Here is a 19,567-nt window from a genome sequence, read left to right on the forward strand (position 1 = left end):
GGTTCATTGCCGCCCTCACATAAGCCCGCCATCGATCCCTATCCTGAGCAAGATTAATCCAGTCTCTATCATCATATCCCACCTCCTTCAAATCCATTTTAATATTATCTTCCCATCTACGTCTCGGCCTCCCCAAAGGTCTTTTTCCCTCCGGCCTCCCAACTAACACTCTATATGCATTTCTGAATTCGTCCATACGTGCTACATGCCCTGTCCATCTCAAACATCTGGATTTAATGTTCCTAATTATGTCAGGTGAAGAATACAATGCGTGCAGTTCTGAGTTGTGTAACTTTCTCCATTCTCCTGTAACTTCATCCCTCTTAGCCCAAAATATTTTCCTAAGAACCTTATTCTCAAACACCCTTAATCTCTGTTTCTCTCTCAAAGTGAGAGTCCAAGTTTCACAACCATACAGAAGAACCGGTAATATAACTGTTTTATAAATTCTAACTTTCAGATTTTTTTACAGCAGACTAGATGACAAAAGCTTCTCAACCGAATAATAACACGCATTTCCCATATTTATTCTGCGTTTAATTTCCTCCCGAGTGTCATATATATTTGTTACTGTTGCTCCAAGATATTTGAATTTTTCCACCTCTTCGAAGGATAAATCTCCAATTTTCATAGTTCCATTCCGTACAATATTCTGGTCACGAGACATAATCATATACTTAGTCTTTTCGGGATTTACTTCCAACCCTATCGCTTTACTTGCTTCAAGTAGAATTTCCGCGTTTTCCCTAATCGTTTGAGGATTTTCTCCTAACATATTCACGTAATCCCCATATACAAGAAGCTGATGTAACCCGTTCAATTCCAAACCCTCTGTGTTATCCTGGACTTTCCTAATGGCATATTCTAGAGCAAAGTTAAAAAGTAAAGGTGATAGCGCATCTCCTTGCTTTAGCCCGCAGTGAATTGGAAACGCATCGGCAACTGGCATATACGGACTCTGCTGTACGTTTCACTGAGACACATTTTAATTAATCGAACTAGTTTCTTGGGAATACCAAATTCAATAAGAATGTTATATAAAACTTCTCTCTTAACCGAGTCATATGCTTTTTTTAAATCTATGAATAACTGATGTACTGTACCCTTATACTCCCAATTTTTCTCCAATATCTGTCGAATACAAAAATTCTGATCAATAGTCGATCTATTACGCCTAAAACCACCATATTAGGAAAACACTAATAAAAAATCAAAGCACTCAGTCACAGTACCACCTCAAACATATCTCTTATCAACATATTCGTATTCTATGCTACTTCCGTTCAATCATTCTCTAATATAGACAAAGTAGGAGAAACTGAACAATATCCAAGTGGAATAATGGAGATTAGAATAGTATGAAGGCAGTGGTAAAGAGTAAATAAACGGGAGAGGAACGTACAAAGTAAACTGAATACTATGCAATATGACTGCAGATAATGTGATAAAATAGAGAGGAGATGAATAAAATACAAAAGGATGAAACAGAATAGATCACAACATGAAAGGGAAAGTAAAAATTGCAACATGATGATACAGAATGAAATAAAACTATAACAGAGAGAAATATATTTCAAGGTAGAAGAGAACGTAACAATGTACAGCAGAATGCAATACTATAAACTCTAACAGGAGCAAATATTATGGAATAAACTACAACAGAATGAAATAGAATGGAATAAATTAAAATAGATTGAAACAGAATGAAAAAATACAACAGGAGCAAATATTATAAAATAAACTACAACAGAATGAAATAGAAATAAATTAAAATGGATTGAAATAGAATGGAAAAAATACAACAGGAGCAAATATTATAAAATAAACTACAACAGAATGAAATAAATTAAAATGGATTGTAATAGAATGGAAAAAATACAAGAGGAGCAAATATTATAAAATAAACTACAACAGACTGAAATAGAATGAAATAAATTAAAATAGATTGAAATAGAATGGAAAAAATACAACAGGAGCAAATATTATAAAATAAACTACAACAGAATGAAATAAATTAAAATAGATTGAAATAGAATGGAAAAAATACAACAGGAGCAAATATTATAAAATAAACTACAACAGAATGAAATAAATTAAAATGGATTGTAATAGAATGGAAAAAATACAAGAGGAGCAAATATTATAAAATAAACTACAACAGACTGAAATAGAATGAAATAAATTAAAATAGATTGAAATAGAATGGAAAAAATACAACAGGAGCAAATATTATAAAATAAACTACAACAGAATGAAATAAATTAAAATAGATTGAAATAGAATGGAAAAAATACAACAGGAGCAAATATTATAAAATAAACTACAACAGAATGAAATAAATTAAAATAGATTGAAATAGAATGGAAAAATACAAGAGGAGCAAATATTATAAAATAAACTACAACAGAATGAAATAAAATGTAATAAAGTATAAAGAATGTAAGAATATCTTTCATTTTAAAAATTTCATTTTCGTAAATTAAAGAAAAGTAAAATATGAGAAGTGATTCAAGGTACAAGTCTTTGAAGAAGCACTTCTCGCTGCACTCTGTCCAGCAGAAATGTAAAGAGAACGAATCCAGGACTCTCTGATGACTTGTTAGACTGATTTGAAGAAATAGTTTTGTAGAAATTTCCAGGACGTTAGAGGATCGAACAAAAGTCTCTTTCATGATCAGTCCTTCCTTTTAAACGAGGTGATGTTATGGTAATAGGATAATGGTTGAATTAAACTGCATTCAGGAAACGAAGTGATAAAACAAACTTATCTTACATCAGTTTTGCACAAATGTGGTTCAGGCTTCCAAGAATATTAGTATTAGTATTATTATTTATTGATTTAACCTGGTAGAGATAAGGCCGTCAGGTCTTCTCTGCCCCTCTACAAGGAGATTCCAACTATAATATGAAGAATAAATTTACAACTAGAATTAGATTTACTGTTACAATTACAAATAAAATTACAATATTAAATTTACAATTACAATTACAATAAAAATCAAAGTACGAAAAGATTACCTGACTAATGAAAGCTAAATAATTTAGCATAGAAAAACAAAGAATATGTTATATTTACTGAATTACAAATTAAACCCAGAATAACAAAATTGTATAGTGATGAAATTACTGAATATTGAAATATTTTGTGATAGATTAAAGAAACTATTTACAAGAAATCAATTACTGACCAAGTGCCTAGTAAGTTTTCGTTTGAATTCAATTTTATCTCGACAGTCCCTGATGCTAGCAGGTAGCGAATTCCAGAGTCTTGGCAGGGCTATTGTGAAAGAGGATGGGTATGAGGAGGTGCGATGGGATGGTATTGTTAGTATTGTTTCATGACGAGAGCGTGTGTTGAGATTATAGTGGGAAGAAAGGTAAGTGAAGTGAGACGAAGGTACGAAGGAATAGAAGAGTTCAAGATTTCGAAGAGAAGGAGAAGTGAATGTAAATTTCTTTTGTGCGAGATCGTGCGAATTTGCTTGGTTTCCGCAGAGAACCAATACGAAGAAAGTCTAAAATTCCACATTCAGTATTCCCAACCTAACACACATAATAATTTCCCTCTTCTTACAACTTAAGTGACATATTGATTTTACTGCTTTAGGCTTTTAACATATTATTTTTAGAGACGTTTAACATAGTAATAATTATAAATTGGAAACTTACCACTGCAATTTCACCTAAATTGCACTGTTAATTATTGTTTTTAAATATTTGCAAAAATTAAGTAAAGTCTACTACTCCACGAAACTTATTGCATTCCTGATACAAGTAACATTAAGGAAGCCGTGAAAAAATCAACAAGATTCCAGATGCCGATGTTATTACTGCAATATGTTATATAAATAATATTGTTAAAATATTAAAATGAAAAATAAATCATTACATAACCTTACCGTTTGTTTTAAGTTCGCATTTATAGACTGGGGGGAAAAAAGACAGACGTATATCACGGCCTCTGGAGTATAGTAAACACAGAAAACATTTTAAAGCAACAATGTTGAAGATAGATATTTTTGTTTTGCAAATTTGCCGTCATTGAACAGAAACCAACATGGAGATTTCATTGCAACTAATTAGAAATTCCTCTTTCAGGTATGTAATAAACGATCTTCGCACAAAATAATGTACGATACACGAGCGGTATGTTTTCTTTCAATTCTCGGAAATTAAAAAAAGCTCAACTACGTTTCGCTTTTTCAAACTTTTCCTCGAACATGAAAACTTCAACATACCGCTCTTGTAAGGCATATTACTATTTCTTATCTAGTTTAAGCCAACCTATTGCTTCCAGGGATTGGGTAATATGATCATATTTACGAACATTGCTTACAAAACGTACACACAAATTATCAGCACGTTGAAGTTTCGTTTTGTTGTCGCTGGAGAGGTCAGTCAGTAATATGTCAGCATAGTCAAGATCGAACCCAGGTTTCTTTATTGATTAATAATGCATTTTAAACGATATAATGTTGTAGGTATAGTGAGAAGTTAAGTGGTGTCTCACAGCATGATTGTTTAGGGATCGAACCAGTGTCTCTCCGGCCAGGCGTCGCAGCCTCGTCTGGGGTCTGGGTTAGCGCGTGTGGTGGCAGCACTGGCGGACGCCATCATTGATCGCAAAGATGCGCGGGCAATCAATATGCGAGCTGCAACAGACCGAAGCACCGGCACGGTCGGTAAGGGGCGCAGCTGCAATCCCACTTGCGTGTTGTAATGCCCACAACACAAGCCTTCTCTGCTCCATTCTTGGCCCACTTCCCTCCCGGAAAAAGAAGTAGGTCAATGATATCAACAGCAGAGCTGTCTGTCTGTCCGTACATTCGTCTGTCACTTCAACTATTGATACGATTTTTTATTAACTCCGCAACTGGCAAGGATGTACGAGTGTATATATTTTCTCCTCAGATCTTATCATGTTAAGACACTTGGAAAATTCTTACTTGGTAGCAAGGTAGAAGCGTAATTAATTTAGTAGAAAATGAACTGTTACTACCGATAAAAAAACTACACTAAATGCGTTAGTAAAATTATTATTACTTTTTTTTCGTAGGTTATTTTACGACTCTTTATCAACATCTTAGGTTATTTAGCATCTGAATGATATGAAGGTGATAATGCCGGTGAAATGAGTCCGGGGTCCAGCACCGAAAGTTACCCAGCATTTGATCATATTGGGTTAGTATTTAGTATTTATTTATTTAGTATGTATTTATTTAATCTGGTAGAGATAAGACCATCAGGACTTCTCTGCCCCTCTACCAGGGGATTACAACTATAGACCCTAATATGAAGAATAACATTACAATTAATATTAAATTTACAATTACAATTACATTAAAAATTAAAGTACGACAAGATTATCTGATTAATGAAAGCTAGACAATTTATCATAGAAGTTAAGAACAAAGAATATTTTTGTGTTTAATGAATTACAAATGAAACCTAGAATAACAAATTTCTATAGTTATGAATTTACCATATAGGCCTATTGAAATATTTAGTGATCGAATAAGAGAACTATTTACAAGAAACCATGTCTGAACGAGTCTCAATTACTGACCAAGTGCCTAGTAACTAGTGGGTTGAGGGAAAACCCCGGAAAAAACCTCAACCAGGTAACTTGCTCCGACCGGAATCGAACCCGGGAAACCTAGTTTCGCGGCCAGACGTGCTAGCCGTTGCTCCACAGATGTGGACGTAAAATTATTTCTAGAAATAATAATAATAATAATAATAATAATAATAATAATAATAATAATAATAATAATAATAATTGAACGGGTTACATCAGCTGCTTGTCTATGCTGATGACGTGAATATGTTAGGAGAAAATCCACAAACGATTACGGAAAACACGGGAATTTTACTGGAAGCAAGTAAAGAGATAGGTTTGGAAGTAAATCCCGAAAAGAGAAAGTTTATGATAATGTCTCGTGACGAGAATATTGTACGAAATGGAAATATAAAAATTGGAGATTTATCTTTTGAAGAGGTGGAAAAATTAAAATACCTGGGAGCAACAGTAACAAATATAAATGACACTCGGGAGAAAATTAAACGCAGAATAAATATGGGAAATGCCTGTTATTATTCGGTTGAGAAGCTTTTATCATCCAGTCTGCTGTCAAAAAATCTGAAAGTTAGAATTTATAAAACAGTTATGTTACCGGTCGTTCTGTATGGTTGTGAAACTTGGACTCTCACTTTGAGAGAGGAACATAGGTTAAGAGTGTTTGAGAATAAGGTGCTTAGGAAAATATTTGGGGCTAAGAGGGATGAAGTTACAGGAGAATGGAGAAAGTTACACAACACAGAACTGCACGCATTGTATTCTTCACCTGACATAATTAGGAACATTAAATCCAGACGTTTGAGATGGGCAGGGCATGTAGCACGTATGGGCGAATCCAGAAAAACATATAGAGTGTTAGTTGGGAGGCCGGAGGGAAAAAGGGAGGCCGGGACGTAGATGGGAGGATAATATTAAAATGGATTTGAGGGAGGTCGTATATGATGATAGAGACTGGATTAATCTTGCTCAGGATAGGGACCTATGGCGGGCTTATGTGAGGACGGCAATGAACCTCCGGGTTCCTTAAAAGCCAGTTAGTAAATAAGTAAGTAAGTAATAATAGTAATAATAATAATTCTTTTTTATGTATGTATGTATGTATGTATGTATGTATGTATGTATTTCATTTCTGATGTTTTGAAGTACAAGTCCAGCATGGAAATGATGAGTTCACGTCGGATATTACTTTCCTTATCTTGTAAAGATTATGTATGTTTACACAGTATTGTGAAATAAACGGAAGAAGAAGTTGATGATTATCTCATCTCTAAGTTACTCATTTCCTATTTTCTTATCCATAACAGCTAAGTTGGGAATCATTGTCAATTTTTCCTCGTGCTGGAAGCATGCGGGTATTCTAATAACACGGATGGATGTAAGTGAACAATAATGAGACATACGTTAGTGTACTAGATGTAACTCCACGTCGAAATCTGTACCAGAGTAGGTATTCTTACTTCGTGGCTAAATGTGAGTTGCCACATTTTTACACCACGTCCTTCAATGCCATAAAACAGTAGTGACGAAAATATGCCGAAGTTCAGCGAATGACATATACGAAAATACCCCATTTCTAGATTCAGAAGGAAGTTCACGTGTACCTGAGCTCCCAATAGTCAAGCTATTATTTTTCATTTTAATTCATGATTTGGTTTCTAATGGCTAGAGTTAGGATTTTGATGAAATTGCATCTTTTTCATAGTAAGCCAGAAACATAGCTACTTTAGTATTTATATGTTATGTGATAAACTGAGTGTTTTAAGACATATTTGTTAGGGCATTTTTTGTCTGTTTCAACTCATAAGAGCATCTTTTGTTTTATTAGGTCATTTGTTTAGGAATTTTCATTTAATTTTGGCCATAAATCCCCATTATCAATGTAAAATAATGTTTATTTCCTTTGATATTTTCTTTACATATTTTGTCCATTAATACCCATTATCATGATAAACAACAAATACATTCAGCACCCTTTTCTTCTAGACTGAAACATTACTTTAACGAAATGAATATGTCAATCCCTTCCATTTCTCAAAGAAATAAAAACACTGCCCATCCACCTTGGACAATCATGTTACCTGAAATAAATCTGGATCTAACATATTGTGACAGCGACGTGAGATTCGAACTCACGACCAGCGTCCCGCAAGAGAGAAGATCGCGCGGAGCACTTTGGGATGGCGCGCGGCGGAGAGGGGAAAAGGGCCAACGCGGCGAGAGAGTGGAGAGAGAGTGCGCGCGCATCTGGTGCTGGTAGAGAGGAGAGGGCTCGGGATTTTTCTGGAGTGCCATCTCTAGAGACGCGTGGAACCTTCGAGGCTACGTCGCTGTGGTTATAAATTACGGACGCGAAGGAACGACAGCAGTTTCCAGTTTTCAGTTGATTAGTCAGCCAGTCAGTGAGAAAGCCAGAGCAAGCAAGCCAGTCTTGTGTACCGGAGTTCGACTCGAGTGTGCGTCCGCATCTGCGTCAGCATCCGAAGGCCTGAGTTCGAGTGCAGTGGACCGCAGTTGGAGGGACCTGAGTTCGAGTGCAGTGGACCGCAGTTGGAGGGACCCGAGTTCGAGTACAGTGAACTGTCTCTGAAGGTCTGTGGTTCGAGATACTGTGAACTCGAGTGACTGAGATAGAAGAACTGAGAACTGGTAGTTCTGATTTGTAAATAGTGCTTTGTAAATATTAGTTAAGATTAACAGTTCATTGTTGTTCGTAATAGTCCAAGTAAATTGTCATTGTCGTCGGTGGAGTGCTATAACGAATACTGTGTTGAGTGAAGATCCAATTGTTGACGAGAGCGTTTAAGGTGAATTGCAGAAAGGAATTATTGTTGTGACGAATAAATTTCATTGTTGGTACTAATAAAATTCACAATATCATATTAAAACCGAAATGAACAATATTACGTATCAACAATTTTGCAGAGAACAATGGGATCAGTATCGTAATTACCGTCACATATACACAGATGGATCGCAGACTAACCAAGGATGTGGATGTGCTGTAGTTTACCCTGACCACACCTTGCCATCTCTTTATTCAGTCTTCACATGCGACTTACGCCATCAAAAAAGCTTTAGAATATATTCTGGAAACAGAGACTGATAAATCTTATCTTCTTCACACTGATTCTCAATCAAGTTTACAAGCTCTTCAAGATATATTCTCTACAAACGCACTAATTCAAGAAATCCATCAGCTCCTCACTGACTTGATGAAACAAGGACGAAAAATAACTCTACTATGGATCCCTTCTCATCAGGGCATTCCTGGAAATGAAACTGTAGATGCCGCAGCAAAAGAAGCTACACGACTTCCATTGCATTTTTTCACATCTATTCCTCATACAGACGCCATTAAATACATAACCAGAAAACTGCACAACCATTGGCAAACATCATGGACAGAGTCATCATCCAGCAAACTTCACGAAATAGTACAGCATTGCAGAATGAAATATCTACTACAGAATTTTAAACGTCAAGATCAAGTAACAATCACCAGATTGTGAGTTGCCCACACCAGAATTACACATTCTTATCTTCTAGACAGAACTCCTCCCCCAACATGCACCAATTGCCACGGTAGGATCTCTGTACGCCATTTAATTTCTGAATGTCCACTATATCGACGCTGTAAAACACCTCGACATTTCCCCTGTTAAAGTAAGTACAGTGCATATCCCTTTCAGTTCTTCAGTAAAAAATCTTGGCATTCACATGGATAATAATCTCAACTGGGACATGCAAATCACAGAAACCTGCATAAAAGTATATTCTATTATCCATGTTCTAAAAAGGATAAATGTTCATCTCCCCTCTTGCTTAAAAAAGTCCCTTGTGCAGACACTTGCATTTCCCTATTTCGACTATGCGGACATTTTACTGACAGACCTCTCCAGCGACAACAAAATGAAACTTCAACGTGCTCATAATTTGTGTGTACGTTTTGTAAGCAATGTTCGTAAATATGATCATATTACCCCATCCCTGGAAGCAATAGGTTGGCTTAAACTAGATAAGAAAAGAAATTTACATTCACTTCTCTTTCTCTTCGAAATCTTGAACTCTTCTATTCCTTCGTACCTGTCGTCTCGCTTCACTTACCTTTCTTCCCACCATAATCTCAACACACGCTCTCGTCATGAAACAATACTAACAATACCATCCCATCGCACCTCCTCATATTCATCTTCTTTCACAATAGCCCTGCCAAGACTCTGGAATTCGCTACCTGCTAGCATCAGGGACTGTCGAGATAAAATTGAATTCAAACGAAAACTTACTAGGCACTTGGTCAGTAATTGATTACTTGTAAATAGTTTCTTTAATCTATCACAAAATATTTCAATATTCAGTAATTTCATCACTATACAATTTTGTTATTCTAGATTTAATTTGTAATTCAGTAAATATAAAATATTCTTTGTTTCTCTATGATAAATTATCTAGCTTTAATTATTCAGGTAATCTTTTCGTACTTTGATTTTATTGTAATTGTAAATTTAATACTAACTGTAATATTATTTGTAATTGTAATTGTAAATTTAATACTAATTGTAATTTTATTGTTGATATTGTAGTTGGAATCTCCTGGTAGAGGGGCAGAGAAGGCCTGACGGCCTTATCTCTACCAGGTTAAATAAATAAATAAATACTACTACTACTACTACTACTACTACTACTACTACTATATCACCTTCATCGAGATCAATTCCATATACCAACAGACTTATCAACAGTTCTAAACAACCCATCATTCAGTTCAAACTTAATTAAATTTCTGAAAGCTATCAACATTTACAAATGTATCTAAATGATTATTGTAATACAGTACACTCTATGTAAACTGTAAGAATTGTTTATGTATTGTCGCGATATGACTTCCTAATTTAAAACGACATAAAATAAATAAATTAAAAAAAATACCCATTATTTTACATAATATTCGTATTTTAATCGTATTTCTACACAAATATTGCCATTTTAACGTAGTACACCCCATGTAATGGATCAGTCCAACCACCTCTTCAATATAGACTCTTCTATACCTGCTAATTCCGGATAAGAGTGGCCTTGTGGTAGACTACATGGAAAATGAAAGTAAAGTAAATCTATGGCGCTACAGCCCATGAAGGGCCAAGACGACCAGCCGACTGCTGACCTCACGTCCACATGCCGAAGCAGAGGTGAACGATCATACATGGAAACTACATCAGGTGAAATAATTAATAAAAGTGTACTACTTAGAAAAAAATGTGTCAAATTTAATTTAATTACTAGCCTATAGTCGCGACGCTGTTATTCCCGGCGTGACTCCTCCTCTTTGCTTACGTCTTAGGAAGTGAAGGCTCTATAAAGTCTAGGTAGATAGTATCGTTCGCCATTTTTGTTCTTTCGTTGCCGAGCTACCATACGAGGAATCTATTTGCCACACCGTTAAACATTATCATGTCGTAGCTCCTATGATAATAAATCAAACGCAATGTAATTGAGCAAAAAATTGAGCGGCAAATAACGTCCTCGTGTGCTTTCTGCGAACGCCAACGAAAGAGCCAAAATAGCGGGCGATTATATTAAGTATTTATCGAGCCTTAAGAAATGCATGACGTCTTCATCAGCGAATTACAAGACGCACACGTTTAAATGTAGCCGATCTGCAACGTGATTGGCTGCCGGAAATTAGAGCGACGGGACTATAGTGTAAATATTTAGTACAAAACCTCTTTTCCTACAAAGCCAATTATGTAAGATCAATTTTTAGAGCATTTTTAAGGGCATTTTTGAAGGATTTTTAGGTCATAAATGCATTGTTTTAGGACATTTTTTCATGATTTATAGGTCATCAAAATCCTAGCCCTACTATTGACCTACACCAAAATCCCTGCTATGCTTTTGCCCCTGTGAAGAGTATGCAACAATAGTCACACTGACTCTTACCGCACACCCTACCCTCTGACATAAACAGTTGTCAATAGTAGTAGTGACGTCAGCTTGTATCGGTGCATCTTCACTTCGACTTTGCTTACGTAACATTAAGGCACTGAACTGAACCTGAAATGGGCACGATATGCAATCAGCTGATTCACACGTTTGCGGCCCATTGCATTGAAGAACAAAGTGAAATTAAAAAAAAAATCTGTTGTGATCGCAGTTTTGTTTTGGGGATAACCAGGCAATCACTGCTTTGCAATAGTTATATACACGAAACCCCTTGTTTAAGCGTTGTATATAAAAAAAAAATGGCCGCCCTTCTAACAGCTGTTCGTATCGATTGTCATTTTATGATGATGATGGTTGCGTAGTAACCACAGAAGAATAAATCAAAGAGCACAGAATAATTAGAATAGTATTGTTGCAGCTGTACTCTTTGACCGAAATATAGCGTGATAATCGATCAGACCCAGTTGTAGTATCGATACTTAGCACGGCACACTAGCGCGCACTATCGGATGCAATAGAGAATCTCAGTTATTAAATTACCTTTCTTAATAAAGTAATAACGAAACTATGACGTAGCTGTGTAACAGTTATACTGTTATACATGACGTATGTAGTGATTATTAGTAAGAATTTACACACGACTTATAAGCAAACTATTCATTGTGTAAGTATAAGACAGTTAAACGTTTGTATAAGAGTTTTATTATTAAGATCGGCAATTAAGAAAACCTTAATATGAGCATACCTCAAGTATTCTAAAAAAAACATCTCTCTTTATGAGTATGTTTAAATATTCATAAAATCTTGCTCCTGATCATTTCCTCATAAATATTACTCTAAAATACGGTTTCAGGACTAAATTTCAGACATTTTTCTGCTATGAACTTAAATACACAGAGACTTTAGATTAGCGGTGACCAAAACTCGGACGGCAGTGATTACACGTGACAGACAGTCTATGAAGTAAGGAGACGGAGGAAAGGTACTTGGCACGAAAACTACAACCAGTGGTGGTTCTCGCGGATAACAAATCTCAAACTTTGCTGTATCAGTAATGTCACTGCTGTCACCAAGAGCCAGTGAATAATATACGATTTTTCTTGCTTCTTTTTTTAATCTTCCTCTTTAATATAATCAGAAATTTTCTAAATTCTTCTCTCGATAGGCCTACTTGGACGAGAAATTCGTACTTTTCCAAAGTTGAAAACTTCTTATGGACAAGTTATTTAATCTATTTTAATCATTACTCTTTTGAGAAATTCTGTTCTATTAAAAGGCTTTAGAACCGAGATATTTCAAACCCCATTAGGTAGCTGACTTCCTTACATTTATTTATCTCATCTTTCTCTTCCTGGCTATGATTTAAGACATGTCAATTCCTGGCGTTTAACAGTTCGTTGGCACATAATATTGAATTAGTTTTTGTACAATATTATTATTAAATGAATAACTAATAAATAGTTACCCTCATCTAAAGATTAAGAAGATTAAAATTGAGATAAAACCCAATAATTTTATCCTTCTAGGGAGAAGATTTAAAAATATCAATATTCATGCACGTACAGAATAATTATAGAAACACATACTTAGTGATCAGTAATAATAATAATAATAATAATAATAATAGTAATAATAATAATAATAATAATAATAATAATAATAATAATAATAATAATAATACATTATTCAGCGTGGCAATTAATGTTTCTGTATACTCCTAATTGAACTGTTGAGCAAAGTAAACATATTACATTTTGTCCGACAGACCAACAAAAAAGTTCTCCTTCTCATTCTTTACGAAACCACCTCTTACTGCTTGTAGAGACAGAGTTTCTAGAACGACATGATACCGCCACTGCTTGCCTTCAGTACGATGTAATCACGACACCCGCTTTAGTCACCACTGCTTTAGAGATTCAGTTACGCTGTGACGTCACCTTACTACTCCAACTCCTGTCCTCTCTTTCTTGGTGTAATACCGGAAGCCATTCATCCTTTTCCATTCCCACCAAAATCCATCGCTAATACATACTTACTTACTGGCTTTTAAAGAACCCGGAGGTTCATTGCCGCCCTCACATAAGCCCGCCATTGGTCCCTATCATGAGCAAGATTAATCCATTCTCTACCATCATATCCCACCTCCCTCAAATCCATTTTAATATTATCTTCCCATCTACGTCTCGGCCTCCCCAAAGGTCTTTTTCCCTCCGGCCTCCCAACTAACAATCTATATGCATTTCTGGATTCGCCCTTACGTGTTACATGTACTGCCCATCTCAAACGTCTGGATTTAATGTTCCTAATTATGTCAGGTGAAGAATACAATGCGTGCAGCTCTGTGTTGTGTAACTTTCTCCATTCTCCTGTAACTTCATCCCTCTTAGCCCCAAATATTTTCCTAAGCACCTTATTCTCAAACACCCTTAACCTATGCTCCTCTCTCAAAGTGAGAGTCCAAGTTTCACAACCATAAAGAACAACCGGTAATATAACTGTTTTATAAATTCTAACTTTCAGATTTTTTGACAGCAGACTGGATGATAAAAGCTTCTCAACCGAATAATAACAGGCATTTCCCATATTTATTATTGGTTTAATTTCCTCCCGAGTATCATTTATATTTGTTACTCTTGCTCCAAGATATTTGAACTTCTCCACCTCTTCAAAAGATAAATTTCCAATTTTTACATTTCCATTTCGTACAATATTCTCGTCACGAGACGTAATCATATACTTTGTCTTTTCGGGATTTACTTCCAACCCTATCGCTTTACTTGCTTCAACTAGAATTTCCGCGCTAATACATATCCGAAGTTTTTCAGTGTAGGTCTACTTATGACTCACCCTGTATAGTTCTGTCATACGAATGGCAATGAAAGCTAAATTGGCGCGCAGCTGGTGACACAATTGAGAATCATGTGTGACTTACTGTGACGTCCCTGCCTCCGGGTTCAGGTCCCTCATCCTGACGTAGGGCCGGGCTATCTCATCGCTGCTCAGAGAGATTCTCTTGAAATAATTCGCGATGGAATCCCTGGCACTCTCAAGGAGAGAGGACATCCCGCCTGGGCGCAGAACTGCTGTCTGACTGCGCCAGGAGGAAATGCGCTGAGTGACATCCATTACCACAACAAGCAAAGATAAATAAATGGCTTAAAGATAAGTAGGGGAAGAAGTCAGCGGCGGCGGTGTGCAAAACGTGATCCGCGAGCAGTTTCTGCAGTCCAAGTTAGGCCCGTAACACACTTGAAGAGTTTTCGCCAGCGAGAAATGTGTTCCGAGAAAATTAAAAAATTGATAACATGGATTCAAATGCACGTCCACACACTGGAAGAGATTCTCGTTCGAGGCAAAAACCTCGCGCGAGTTTCTCGCTGGGATCGGTAGCTCAGCGAATTTTCTTGACACATTTATCAAAGATGTTTGACATTTATACTCTTTATGACGATTGAATGTAGAAAAAGATACCACAGGTGGCGATGAATTGTATTGTTTTTATTTGAAAATGAGGAAAGATGACTGATAATCGAACTTGTACGATGTCACCCGTAGGCCTATTTATAGGATACACGGGATGAAAACTATAAAAACACGAAACTTAAAGAAGAAATCTGGAGACAAATATCAGATTATCTGACAATAAATAGGGCTATATTTTATTTTTATGAAATTTAATAGTATTAATTAAACATTTGAAATAATGTATCTATAGGATGTGTTAACAGTTTACATAATTTTAATCAGAACATAGCAAAGAATCCTCTATCATATAATGAATGGAAAAAAACTGAGGTCTATTCAACCTGAGACAACGCCTAAACCTATCATCATTCAAATCGAAACCAGTGTCGAAAACTCGCCCTTATTTTCGTAAGATACAATGTGATTTTCAGATATTTCTGGCTTTAATTTTAGGTCTACTTTTTCTTTTCATTAACAAAATATGTTCATGTAACTCCATTTCCTCGTCATCTGAATACTCAGATTCAACATAGCGTTCGTACGTAATTTGTAAAGTACGACAATATACTTACAGGTTATATATTTAAGTGCGACAATATACGTAAATACATAACCTATAATATTTCCCCCAACGAGTGATTACTATAATCAGAAAAATGCTTTCTGCATGAAGGCAGTGCATAGATGATCATAGCGAGGTGTGATCTGTGATAGCGAGAACTCGCCAAGTGTGTGGACGAAGGCTCTTCGCCTCTTTCTCGCAACACATTTCTCGCTAGCGAAAACTCTTCAAGTGTGTTACGGGCCTTAGGCAGACTACAACAAAATACAACACGGTGAAGCTGATCTTTCCCTGAAATCTTCAAAAATCTTCGGAATATCACCACGAGCTCCAATGAGTAGACCTATCATTTCTATGTGTTGAAATTTGTACAGGGACATCATTTTATTTTTACTTCAATTTTTATTGTATCTGAGTTTTTGAATGTACTTCACTCCCACCCCTTCTACTAATGAAGTTCAACCGTCCTCCACACAGATCCAACACCGCATATACAGTCACAGTAGCCTTACGGTCATAGTAAACAGTACGTCCCAAAAATATGTTCGCGTTTTCCAGTGACGAAAGAGCTTTCAATATTGCATCATTTTCGCACAGGTACTGTCGTCCATTTGCCTACGTCGTATTCCGGTTTCCCCCCACCAGCTTTTTATTCCCCAGCTAGTGGCTGGGCTGTCTTAACTCTTTTCTGAGAATATTAATTTCTGTTAGGAATTGGACGTCTACGTTATATTATACAACTGTTTAAAATAATGTAAATAAAAGGGCCTCGTTAAGTAATTAACTGTCACGTGATTTCCTCCCTTTTTACGACATAACCACTTGGACGGACAGTAGAGAGCATGTCTGAGTAATTTTATCTTTTCGGATCGGGCAGAAGTGAAGATTGAATTTACAGTACGTAAGGTACTCTTTTGTAGAGTAAGTACAGAATTATTTCAACATGAGTTACTAGTACGAAGTACGAACCTGGTAATTGGAATTAGGTACAATAGTCTATAGTGCGATAATATGCACATTAGAACTGAAGCCTGTACCGAAATGAACAGCCATCATTTAAAAAAAATATATGTTTAAATATCCATATTATGATTATTTTTCAATTTAACTTCATTCTCTATATTGTACGCTAATGTGCTGTAGACAGTATAATATACACTGCATAATGAATACGTCCACATGGACAGCTCAGTTCGTGAGTAAAAACACTCATTGTTAATACTGTACTGTATTTTGATTAAACAAAAACCTAATGAAAATAATCAAACTCAAAAGCGCAATATTTCCTAGTTTACGTAAATTGATGAACTACTTTTCCTCCCTCCTATACCTAGTAAAGTGATTTGTTTGTATATTACGCCAGTATCATCGAACTCCAGTCGTGGAAGGGGGTAGCAAACGGCGTTGATCCAGAGGTATAGGCAAGTTAATATTAAAAATGTTAGTAAAAATAAAATGATGTCCTTGTATTTGGTTTTGAAGTAATCTATAGTTATTTCAGAAATATTTCACTTCTCTTGATTAAGAGAATCAGGTTGATTACTTTCTACTTCAACTGTAATGGCTGGGGCTATAATGAACCCACTGTTTGTTGTATTAGAATACACGCATACTTATTCTTCTATCTACCAATATATTTCCTTCAATACAGCGGCAATTTGCACTTAGATACTTTATATATCAGTTATACATTACAACAATCGAACAGCAGACCATACTGTGTAAAAGTAAAGTCTTGCAATAATCATCTCTAGAAAAAAAAAAAACATGCTCATATAATGTACAGTACTTAATGTATTTCTGTAGTAAAAGTAATCTAACCTAAAAGTAAAAGAAGCCAGAGTCGGATAATCCGCCAATCCGGTAATAGAATGACGGATAATCGGGGTTCTACTGTATATTTTAATTTAATTCAATAACTCTAACTCTGAATCATGGATAAATATATAATAGGATGCGAAACTGCGGTCAGCACCATCTGGATTTGGGAGTCTGAAATAAGGTGATCAGCGCCCAACGTCGTAGGTGGTGAACATTAGAACTACGTGTTGGGTACATTACCCAGAGTTCTCTATTTATCCGTTCGAGATATTGTTGTACGAGAGAGTCGAGGAGAAGAGAAGAGATGGCAGACAGAAACTTGCTAATAAGTGAACATAAAGTGATACTACGTGTGTGTATAAGCAGTGCATGTTAAACAGTGATGTTTAAGGACGTTGTAAAAATAGTGTTGTTGAATGTATTGTAAAGTAATAGTAATATAATAAATTGAACTATCTAAGTAGTTCTTGCAGACCTTTCCATTTCGCTGTACAATAAATACCCAAAGAATACAATCCCAATGATCTAACCTTTTGCTTTATGTTTTGTCTCTGTCTGGTTATATTTTAATTGGGTAATGTAAAATAGATCGTCTCTTTTATCTTCCTGTTGGCTCCGGTAAGAATTTTCAGTAGAATATGCTGTGAGGAATAAAACTGTAAATGTTTTATTTTAAATTGGGTTAGTTTTGAATATCGATGAGGGCGGGAGGGAATACTTTCTGCACAGTTTAACATTTTCGTCACCAGGTGCGCTGCTAAATGCATGGAGTAATTACTCTTTTCGCTACTTGGTGCGCTGCTAGATGTAATAACGCCCCTCCCACAAACAGATGGCAGCAAGATCAATTTCTACAACAGCGCCTCTAGAATGTGATACGACAAACTCAGTAAGTTTCGCATCCTATTATATATTTATCCATGGCTGAATGTCATGTTCGGTGCCCGTGGCACGATCCCACGAGAAACTTTAAATCAACTTAAACAATTTAAAATTTCTGATGCAACGATTGATGCCATAGGATCTCATGAGTTAAAATCATCCTTAGCTATAATTAGTAATCATTTGTACCCAACAAACTTTTATTGTAAATGATTTCCTATGTTTTCGTATCATTTTCTTTTTACTTTCAAATTGTCACACATTTGTTTTTAATGATTATTCTTTATGAATTGATTAGTAGGCCGATGTATTCGAACCCTTATTTAGGGCGGCTTTTTTTTGTTAAAAAATCATCATTTGCATTTTATTTAATCTGAAGGATTCCAGAATAACCCTGTACTCTAAAATCGGACTGGCCACAGACTTGTGTACCATTTTCCTCGATCTATTACTGTCCTTCTTCATAATTCTCATAACAACATGTAGAGATTTAAGTTCAACACAACGCTGAAATTAAAAACTACTAGTGGCTTGTGCAGCAAATGCTGCTGCAAACTAAGTTGGTTAGGCGTTCAAATAAAAATTTTTCAGATTTATTTTCAATGAAGAATACTTGCCTTTTTGATAGTTATTTGCTTCCATAATAATGAAACATACTCCCTCTGAATGGATTTTTTTAGGCCAAATACTTTTTCTTGAACCTATCCAACTTCAGTTTTTGAGTTTTAACACGAAAACGCAAGTAGCAATGTCAGGACGATAGCAATAGCTATTTCAGGTCATTGTGGATTGTAGGCAAAAGTTAAAAAAATGTCAGGTTTGCTAAGCTTTCGAACAATAGCATTTTCGTATAGCTGCTGCATGTAGAACTTGAAATGTAGAGCATAAAACCATTTTATCCTACTAAGAGATCTTGCTGAAATGATCTGGAGACTACAAAATTTTCTAGGCCTCTTATTTTATCAGTAAGTAATACCTTTTTATCTTTCCTTAGGAACTGTAATTTTTGCGCTCTCTCGAGCCAATACTAAAGACAATGACACAACATATCAATATCTACACCACACCGCCATCAAGTATATGAAAACGACTCAACCCCACCTGGGTTAATAAGTATAAAAATATTTGATTTTTGATAACAAACAATATTATTATCTTACTTAAGTTTTGTAGTTATATATAGCAGCCACTCAGTAAATTATAGAAATGAAGATCTAAATTAAGATATTCTCTACATTTACTTACATAACCTCAAAACGTTTCACTTTCATGTCATCAATATAGCATCAATATTATGTACAATTAATGAAAAATAGATG

At 35.6% G+C, this 19,567-nt stretch overlaps 1 protein-coding gene across 4 annotated transcripts in view; it reads right to left on the reverse strand.

The window, feature by feature from the left end:
• Nucleotides 1-19,567, reverse strand: part of Sh (Potassium voltage-gated channel protein Shaker) — a 627,168-nt gene that overhangs the window by 316,159 nt on the left and 291,442 nt on the right. For 3 of the 4 annotated variants that reach the window (XR_011332902.1, XM_069830138.1, XM_069830139.1), the window contains exon 1: nucleotides 14,451-14,659. The exons of the other annotated variant lie outside the window; for it this stretch is intronic. Coding sequence is in view for 2 of the 3 variants with exons in the window: in XM_069830138.1 (XP_069686239.1) it covers nucleotides 14,451-14,644 (194 nt within the window). In the remaining variant the exon portion in view is untranslated. Of the gene's footprint in view, nucleotides 1-14,450; nucleotides 14,660-19,567 lie in introns of those variants that run through there. 4 annotated transcript variants of the gene reach the window in all.

The sequence above is a fragment of the Periplaneta americana genome, chromosome 7 (genome assembly GCF_040183065.1).
Source record: "Periplaneta americana isolate PAMFEO1 chromosome 7, P.americana_PAMFEO1_priV1, whole genome shotgun sequence".
In the NCBI taxonomy this organism is placed as follows: domain Eukaryota; kingdom Metazoa; phylum Arthropoda; class Insecta; order Blattodea; family Blattidae; genus Periplaneta; species Periplaneta americana.